Source organism: Centropristis striata, chromosome 7, assembly GCF_030273125.1.
Source record: "Centropristis striata isolate RG_2023a ecotype Rhode Island chromosome 7, C.striata_1.0, whole genome shotgun sequence".
Lineage (NCBI taxonomy): Eukaryota > Metazoa > Chordata > Actinopteri > Perciformes > Serranidae > Centropristis > Centropristis striata.
In genome coordinates, this window is record NC_081523.1 from 15,545,088 (window position 1) to 15,554,268 (window position 9,181).

Below are 9,181 nucleotides of genomic sequence, written 5' to 3' on the forward strand. Positions count from 1 at the left end.
ATATTATAGCTGCAAGGGGATTACTTTCATTCTGGTTTGCAATCCTGTGAGATCCACTGCTACTTCTTCAACCTCATGAAATGGCTGTTCTTCAGTTCTCTACCCCAGAGGAAAAGATTGATTTCCCAAAAGCCAGATGCACAAACACTGGAGTGTTTTGTTATGACCTGAAGAACAATATGCTGGAAACTGGGTGTATCTTTTCCACTGGTATCTGAGTAAGGAAGTGTGTTTTGGTACACATACAGAATTTTACTTTTTATATCATCATCTGCAAATTTAAAATATAAATTAAGGCTGCACAGTTAATCTAAATTTATCAAAATCAAAATTGGGACTAATGCAATACCGAAATTGCAGGAGGCTCAATAATTGCTAAAGGCAGAGTATGTGTCAAAATTCCATTCTGAATGAAGTATTGTGGTGCTGCAAAGACTTACAAATTGTAGTGGTATCTTCTGCAATTTGGTTGCCTCTACTCTCAAAGTGCAGTTCACTTCCACAACACTCGGCCTCTTCATTTCTCTTCGTAGCTTCCTCCACTAATGTGTTTTTCTGTTTCTTCGCCTCTGTGAAGATGTAAAGGTTGCTAAGGATCAAACAAAAGAAAACTGAGTGACAGGACCTCAAGAGGCAATGGATTTGGATTATGTAGTGACCACTTCATATCAGGTACAGAATACAACTCATACTGAACGTAATACTTATCTATAACTCTACCGAAGATACAGCCGAAGATGCATGAATCCATCATGTCAATGTCAACATTGGATCTGTTAGAAATTACTGAAGAGAAGCCATTCATTTTTTCCCCAGGCTTTTATTGTGAAACATCTGGTCGGGATGAACATGTAATCTGTCATCTCTTGAAAGGAATAATAATAATTTATGACTTTATAATATATATACATATATATATATGTGTGTGTGTGTGTGTGTGTGTGTGTGTGTGTATATATATATATATATATATATATATATATATATATATATATATACACACACACATAATATGACATAGTGACCCTTAAAACAGATGATAACATGGTATGAACAAGGCTTAAGGCTAGGCTACATAAGTTACAAGTTACTAAGGAAACACTCACCTGACAACAAAACGCTGGTAAACTCCAATGGTTAATTCTTTTCATAAATCCTGATTTGGTTCATTTACACCCCTCCAGGCTTTTGTAGGTTTTCAGGGATTCTCCAGGGCAGGATGAGGCACGCTTCAAATAATTAACGGTGGCGCCGTTAACTTTACTTTACTAGTTTCCTGCCCAAAAGTGTGGGGTAAACAAGACGGGTCACGTGACATCCGGAGGGCTATTATGTCAACATATGAGCAAAATGAAAAAGAGAAGAAGCTTTAATTCAGATGCTTCCACCTTATATCATCCAATTTTACTCTAAATTCATAGACAAATATTGTTAGACAAAGAATAATTTGCAAAAGGCCTTAGGCTACATCTCCACACCATTGTAAATAATGATGATGATGATAATTATAATAGGCCTAATAATAATAATAATAATAATAATAATAATAATAATAATAATACATTTAATTTATATGGCGCTTTTTAGATACTCAAAGAAGCTTTACAGCAACAACAAACATTATCGTTTGAGGTAAGAGTAAAAAAATAAATAAAAATAGTAACATAATGATACCTTTGTTTGGTAGAGATCCTCGCCAAACATGATGAAAATGAAAAATGAAAAATATTTTTAATATAGTTTTCATTGAGAGAATAATGATGGAAAACTTGTTCCCTCCAATATCTTGAATCATATGACGATTACAATATGATTACGATTAAAGATAGATTTTTTAAAAATAATATATTTATATAATTGTGCAGCGCGATCAAAAAGTTAATCAAAAAGTATTTTCTGCAGGCCTTAAAAGATGTAGCGTGTTTAACTCTGAGGAAATGTTGATTCTGCACGCAATGAGTGAACCCAAAACGCTTGTTAAATTAAATGATGCCCCCTTGACTTGCTGTCTAAGTCATTGTATTTTAAGGGGGCTACAGGCCTTTTGAAGAAGCACCAAAGCGAACTCTAATGGGGAGCAGAGAGTCCTCTTTGAACTGATTTGTTGTCAGTGTTAGAGGCTGAAGCGAATACATTTGGGATCGGCCTCATCTTCACCTAAACTGATGCTTTCATGTCCAGGCAGGCGAGTCTATTTGATGATAGCTCGCTGTGATGGCAAAAGTAAACTCACCACGACCACAAATTAGAGACGGGTAAACTCGTCCATCACGGTTGCCCGGGTGACAGCATCCAAATACGTGCCGTTGCCTGGCAACAGCGCCCAAACAAAAGGCTCGCGGCTGTCGGGCTGATTTGTCTGGCTTGGTTCAAGATGAGCCGACCCGGCAGCAGACCTGATGAAGAGGGGGTCCCGCAACATGGAGACCCAGGTGGTCAACTCTCTGCGGTTAGCAGTGCTCACAACGCAACTTTGAGTCCTGAAACAAGGCTCCTGTCCGCTTTCAGGAAAGACACTAACGCCAGGAGGGCTTACCTGGCAGGGAGAGGTGAGTCCACTCTTCATTTGTCACGGTTTCTTGAAGAAGAAAAAATAACCATTTTGAACAGATGAACAGATGTCGTTTTATAAGGTAGCTTTGCAACACAAAAATAAATGGTAGTGTGGAGGTAGGGAAGACAGGGGTCGGTGGGCACCACTGGTGGACTCAGAATGTTTGAGGGTCAGGGGCGAAAATAATAAAAAAGGGCACCTGCTGTATGTAGTGGGGCACCAGCGCCACAGAAAGGGAACCTTGGAGTGCACTTTATCACGTTTTGTCCACCAAGAAGGCACCTCAGGGGGCATTTTACCACTTAGTGTCCACTAACAGGGCACCTGTGAGTGCACTTTATCATGTTTTGTCCACCAAGAGGTCATCTTGGAGGGCATTTTACCATGTGGTGTCTACCAACAGGGCACCTTGAAGTGCACTTTATCATGTTTTGTCCACTGAAATGTTTTGTCCACTGAAGGAGCACCATGCACCCTGAGCACAGCTATTTTCTTTTCCTATTTTCTTAAAGTCACAATATATATATATATATATATATATTGTGACTTTAAGAATATATATATATATATATATTCATGATTTATCTCGTTCATGTCTGTTCCTTAATGATAAAGTTTGATACTGTGCTTTCTTTTATAGTAACATTTGCAGTAACTGTCTTTGCAGAGTATTACAGTGAGGAAGGGAAGACGTTTGAACTGCGCCTTGTCAAAAAAATAAAGCAACAGCTAAGTGCCGATCCCACCCTTCGTCCAGAGTATCCGTCCTCTCTTGGTCTGACAGAATTCACCAGGCGAGCCACAGAGGCCGCTTTGGGGAAGAGCTCTCGGGCTATAGTGGAGAACCGGGTAATCTCAGTTTTACATGTACAAATTGGAGTTTAGGTTTATATTTACACCTCAGCCTGCACAGCACCAAACACATAGAGATGAAGCAGTGGCCTGTACCGAATCATCCAATCAATAAACTCTGTGCAGTGCAATCTATAATTACATGGATTTATGTCCAGCTTCATCCTCAGAATAAATCAATACAAGATTAGAACTTAAATGTTTTTGCATCGGTCACATTAATGACTCAGCTCTTGGCGTTTCCTGACTTTTGTTGTAGGTGTTAGGTGTCCAAACTCCTGGTTTTACCGCTGCAGTGCGTCTTGGTGCTGAACTCCTCCTGAGACACTGGGATGATGTCTGTGATGGCCCGGTCTACCTCTCTTGTCCTTGTGATGGTTTGTAAAACCTAACTTCCTCTTCATAGCATTCAACACCATCTAATTGTCCTTTGTCTGTTTGTAATAATTCACAAGAAGAAAGAGAAAAAAAAGACAAGAGGATGACTCACGTATGCCACATATAATGAAGATTAAAAGACTGGTTAACGATGGACAGAAGCTGTGTCTATAGCAACATAAATTACCACCACATTGATAAAAATAGGTATTTTTTTTCCATTGAAAATGCAGTTCAGACTAGTGTTGGAGAATTCAATAATCAGAACATTAAAAAATTTTATTCACTCACATACTGTAATTTCAAACTGAAGTTGCATTATTGATCTGGAAGGGTTTACACTGCTTTTATGTTTCATCTTGATCTTCATTGCAGAGTCATTAGTCTGTATTTTCCAGGCAGCAGGGTTCCAAGATATACGTGAGTATTATTACTGGGATGACAGGCAGCGGGGCGTTTGTGTAGAGAAGCTTCTGCAGGATTTGGAGAAGGCTCCGGAGCAAAGCGTTGTTGTTCTGTCAGCATCTGCCCACTGTCCAACTGGAGCAGACCTCGCCAAGAATCAGTGGACTGTGATCACAAAAGTCATCATGGTAACTGACATGTACATTTGTGCTCTTTAACATAGGCTGAAATGATCAGACAAGTCGCTCCCCACTCTTTCTTAGATCATCATTTACTTCACTTTTTTCAACAGAGGCGTAGGCTTTTCCCTTTCCTCTTGCTGCCTACTCAGGCGCTTTGTTATGGAGATTTGGAGCGGGATGCCTGGCCCGTTCAGCACTTTGCATCACAGGGGATTGAGCTCCTCTGTGCTCAGTCTTTCTCCCACTGCTTTGGACTTTATGGTGAGACACTGAAAGTATCACTCAATGAAAGGATTCATGTGTGGCCATGGGCCAAAATGAGCCCAAGCAAAGTGTAATCTATGCTGTAAAATCACAGCCCAGAGCTGTTCTGCTGCTGTCAATTTGAACTCAATTTTCTTTTATTTTGTGCCGACACACAGTGTTAGCCTCGGATACAACAGACAAGAGCAGCAATGTGTTCATGCTTTTCTTACCCATTGTAACTAGAGAATGCTTGCCTATCTATGAAGTCAGTTACGCTTTCGGCTGTCTTTCAATTCAGAGCTTTCTATTATCAGGTGGTACCTCATTGTGAGGCAGATCAGCTTGCTGCTTGTTCCTGTATGACCTGCTGAACACTCACTCGCCCAGAACTCAGTGCCGTATTTTATTTTCTCATTTACAATGGTCCCTCTTCAACTTTATTTTCACTACCAGAAACACAAGAGGAAGGGAGTATAACCTGAGATTGCTCTTGCTGGAATATAGTGTTTCCCAGACTCATCTTCTCCTTCTTCTTGCCAGGTGAGGCTGTCGGACACCTCCTGTGTGTCTTAAAGCACAACTCCCGTCTGTTATCTGTGCGGTCTCAAGCTGATAAAATAGTCAAGGCACTGTGGGCCCAGCCAGCCGTAGGAGGAGCACAAGTAGTTGCAACAGTGCTCAGTAACCCAGCTCATCGTGTTGAATGGTGAGTCACGCTCTACTTGAATGAATGTTCTGCTGTTTAAAGAATGTGACCTTGGTGGCCACATTGCTAATGTACCAGTAGTTGTCTTTGCCTTAAAATGCTGATCTAGATCCTTAATGTACACCTTTTGCTCGCTTAATCTTTTCAAATGCCTTTCCAAATGCTGTCCAAATGCCTTTTTCTGTTTCCCAGGAAAGAAGAAGTTAAGCGAATTGTGACGAGATGTAAGCTGATCAGAGAAGTTTTGAGAGAAAAGCTGAGACTTCTGGGGACTCCAGGTTGCTGGGACCACCTTACTCAACAAGGTGGACTCTACTGTTTCACAGGCTTGAATAGTGAGTAGCAGACTGTACAGTTTCTGCCATAATGGAGTTCTGTCCATATAATATAATATGCAGCTGGTTATGCAGTTGGCGTACTGAAACTTATTTTTCCCCCGATTTTCACCCCCATACTTTAGGTGATCAGTTAGAGTTTCTGTCTAAGAGGAGACACGTGTACCTGCTCCCCAGTGGCTGTCTCAACGTCAGTGCAATCAACGGTGGCAACGTGGACTACATATCCGAATCAATTCATCTGGCTCTGGCTACTTCACTCTGACCATGTGGCCTTTGATCAAGCACTGAAATCAGTGTCAAAGGGGCTTTTAGATCGAAGCTATTTGTCACAAAGAAATGCTGAGTTTAAAATCACTGTAATTACTGTTGCAGGCCTGGCTATTGCAAGGCAAATGCTACATACAGTAAACATACAGAAACATGTAGAGTGTGATTGTATGATTGTATAATGAGTGGCTGCTCATTAGGAATTGTGCCTGAAACTGTGATGGCCATTCAGGTTAACAGAGTACAGGTTGTGATTGTCTATTGTGGTATGTAGTATATACAGGAGGTCAGTCATAGGTAAAAATAGCAAAACGCTACCAGTCGCTCAAAGACTTACAAACTTCAGTGTATATTTGTATGTTCATGTTCTGATATTGTTTTGTTGCTTATTTTTGGAGACTACCAGAACCTGGAGAATCTGGATCAGGCTAAAGCCAGCAGCTTTCTAGCTTAGCTCTATCCAAAGCCAAAATTAACATGCTACATCTTGTTTGTTTAATTAATATAAAAACTGGAGTCGCAAAAACATTTGCGGTGTTATTGAGGGCTCAGGGTTACATTGCTCAACCTAAACCTGGAAAATAATTCAAAATTTCATTTCCCATGGTTTTTTTGATAATGGTTTTGGTTAATATAAAAAAAACCATGGAAAATGGCTAGATATCAGTTCTTAAATTAAACTCTTGTGAGCTATTTTTGTTGTAATCATAGTATTTGTCCAAACAAATGTACCTTTAGTTAACTCAGGCATTAAAATGAACAAGAAATTGAAGAAAACAATGGTCTAATAATTTTTTCCATGACCTTATTTCCTGTAGCTGGTGACATAACATAGCTCTAATCTGTATCAATGCGCAATGTTTTTTTGTATGTACGTTTCTTGTTTTTCTCCCTGCTTTCCACCTGTCACTCCCTATCTATACAGAGTATATCTATATCTACAATATGTTATATCTCTAATGGAATTTATGTTGAATTGCATCCAGAAAAGACTTTATAATCAAATGATTCAAAGATACACTGATACTACAATCACTTTCATTTTCCCTCATGCTTGAAAGTCAGTTCCAGACTGATACAATGTGTGTCTGTGTCTGTAGTTTAAAGAATTTAAAGTGAATAATGAACAAAACTGGTTATTAGAGATGAACATTGCTACTTCATTTACATACAATAATTAACATCTGGAGTAACTGTACTGTTGTGTTCTTCAATTTTAATTTAGTTTTGAACTTTTTTCACTCAAATTATTATTTTCAGTGTTCACATGATGTCCAGTGTTACTTAAGTCTCCTTCTATGGGTTTTTTTTTATTTTATTTTAGATATTCTGGCATTGCCTCTGTACTTGTTAGTCTGTTGTTTACATGTATGCACTCATTGGTGAATAAAGAAAATCAATGGATGAGAGTCATTTTATCATTTCATTTTTTTAAACTGAGTTCAGTGAGTGCTAGTTTTTCAAATTTTGTAAAAACAAGAAAGTATAGTGTATTTCTAAGGCTATATGCTGTTTTTGTTTTGTTTGGGACAACATGATCTATCTATTTAATAATAACCTGAATCAAGAGCTTATCAGGGGCTCAGGGGTAACATTTAGAGGGATAGGCTCAAGACAAACAATAAATATTGCTGATGTCATTCAGAGAAAAAGGAAGCTCCAGTCAGAAAAATAAATCCCAAATATATTGAAAATGTGCTGTGTACACAGCAGATCTTAACTGTCTTTATTCACCTGGGTTTTCTCAGTAAACAACATCAACCTTAATGTCACACATACATCTTGTCTTAACAACAATATTACCATGCATGAGCTTGATGTATGTCACTTCCTGAGTCTTTTCAGATATTCCAGGTCAGTCTGGCATATTGTGTATATTTATTGCCTTATTTTTATTCTCAGCAGTCATGTTCATGTCTCAGTGAAGGACTGCACTATTATTATTAATAACCATCATATTGCCAAAGTGGCGGAAATACCAAATAATATAAACAAGAAGCCTCCTGATCTTGATTTTAATAATTTTTATCTAAAAGTAATATTCGTTCAAGCCAGAGAGGAGCATTTCTTCTGAAAAGAGTTGTATTTGCATTTAATAATTTAGGGGGTTTACTGCAAAAACAAATTATCTAGTAACATTTCCTTTCAGCTATGAAACATTTATGTGATTGTATGCTACAGCAAATAACTGCTCTTCAACATCAGTGAGTAATCCTTTACTCTATCATGCATGTCTGTGTGGCTACATAGTGTTTTAGAAGAAATATGGCTTTTATCTGGCTAACTTTATAGCCACATTTTATTTGTGTTATATGCCACTATTGTCACTGGATGCTGTGTAGTTCTGAGAAACAGGTTGCGACAAGGTATTTAATGGAGGCAGCGAGCTAGCTCTTTTCATTTCAGTGACCCGGGGTGAACAACGAGGACAATTAACATCCACCATCATCCACACTCTGAGCCATTAGATGCTGTTTGGAGCTCTTTGATTTGCATTGAGTGTGCTTACATGTTGGCAGTGTTGCAAACACTCACTCACAGGTTTCAAGTTTGGAATACATTTTTTACATGCATGATGCATCCTGGTAATAAGATGCATTTAAGTATTGTAGGTAGGTATCAATCAATCAATCAATCAATCAATCAATCAATCAATCAATCAATCAATCAATCAATCAATCAATCAATCAATCAATCAATCAATCAATCAATCAATCAATTAGACTTTATTTATATCGCACCTTTCATACGTTCATAGAGAAATGTAATACAAAGTGCTTCACATAAAACGAAAAAAGGAAATAATAATAATAATAATGATGATGATATAATAATAATAATAATAAAATATGGAAACAAGCAAACACCCTCCTCCCTTCCCCATCCCTTCACCCCAACACCCGCAGCCCAACCCCAGTTCTCCCCGCCTGACCCTCCATCCAACCCATCCCATTATAAACAAAGCACAAACTAAGGAAGAGCCATCTGAAAATCAAGCAGTGGGGAAACATTGGAGGCAGGTTAGAAATTAATTAGATAAAATAAATAAAAATAAAGTAAGGTAAGATAAAATAAAAAACAAAAAACAAAGTAAGTAAGTAATAATAATAATAACAACAATAAAACAACAATACAATAAAAAGTAATAAAGCTAGATACAAAAGATGAAAATTAGGAATAAATAATGAATAAATAATAAAAAGTAAAGCATTATATATATGTGTGTATATATATATAAAATAGAGTAATAAAT

General features: G+C 38.0%; 1 protein-coding gene and 1 long non-coding RNA gene across 2 annotated transcripts; one reads left to right on the top strand and one right to left on the bottom strand.

Annotated features, from left to right (window-relative positions):
* Positions 1–485: 485 nt before the first annotated feature.
* Positions 486–1,306, bottom strand: LOC131974197 (uncharacterized). Its single transcript, XR_009394642.1, has 3 exons — positions 1,107–1,306; positions 721–865; positions 486–589 (listed from the first exon to the last, which is right to left on the bottom strand). It is a non-coding gene; the product is annotated as an uncharacterized LOC131974197 (long non-coding RNA).
* Positions 1,307–2,094: 788 nt separating this feature from the next.
* got1l1 (glutamic-oxaloacetic transaminase 1 like 1) lies at positions 2,095–7,324 on the top strand. The gene is made up of 8 exons (XM_059337383.1): positions 2,095–2,549; positions 3,222–3,403; positions 3,666–3,783; positions 4,160–4,377; positions 4,482–4,632; positions 5,158–5,323; positions 5,516–5,658; positions 5,784–7,324. The coding sequence occupies exons 1-8, from the start codon at positions 2,375–2,377 to the stop codon at positions 5,921–5,923; spliced, it is 1,293 nt and encodes a 430-aa protein (XP_059193366.1). The 5' UTR covers positions 2,095–2,374; the 3' UTR covers positions 5,924–7,324.
* Positions 7,325–9,181: the final 1,857 nt, after the last annotated feature.

What these genes read in the sequence shown, in the direction of transcription:
- got1l1 (XM_059337383.1), top strand. Translation starts at nt 2,375, where the DNA reads ATGAGCCGACCCGGCAGCAGACCTGATGAAGAGGGGGTCCCGCAACAT. An exon ending in GGGCTATAGTGGAGAACCGG is followed by an intron (nt 3,404 to 3,665) that starts GTAATCTCAGTT and finishes CTTTTGTTGTAG; the next exon opens with GTGTTAGGTGTCCAAACTCC. An exon ending in TGATCACAAAAGTCATCATG is followed by an intron (nt 4,378 to 4,481) that starts GTAACTGACATG and finishes TTTTTTCAACAG; the next exon opens with AGGCGTAGGCTTTTCCCTTT.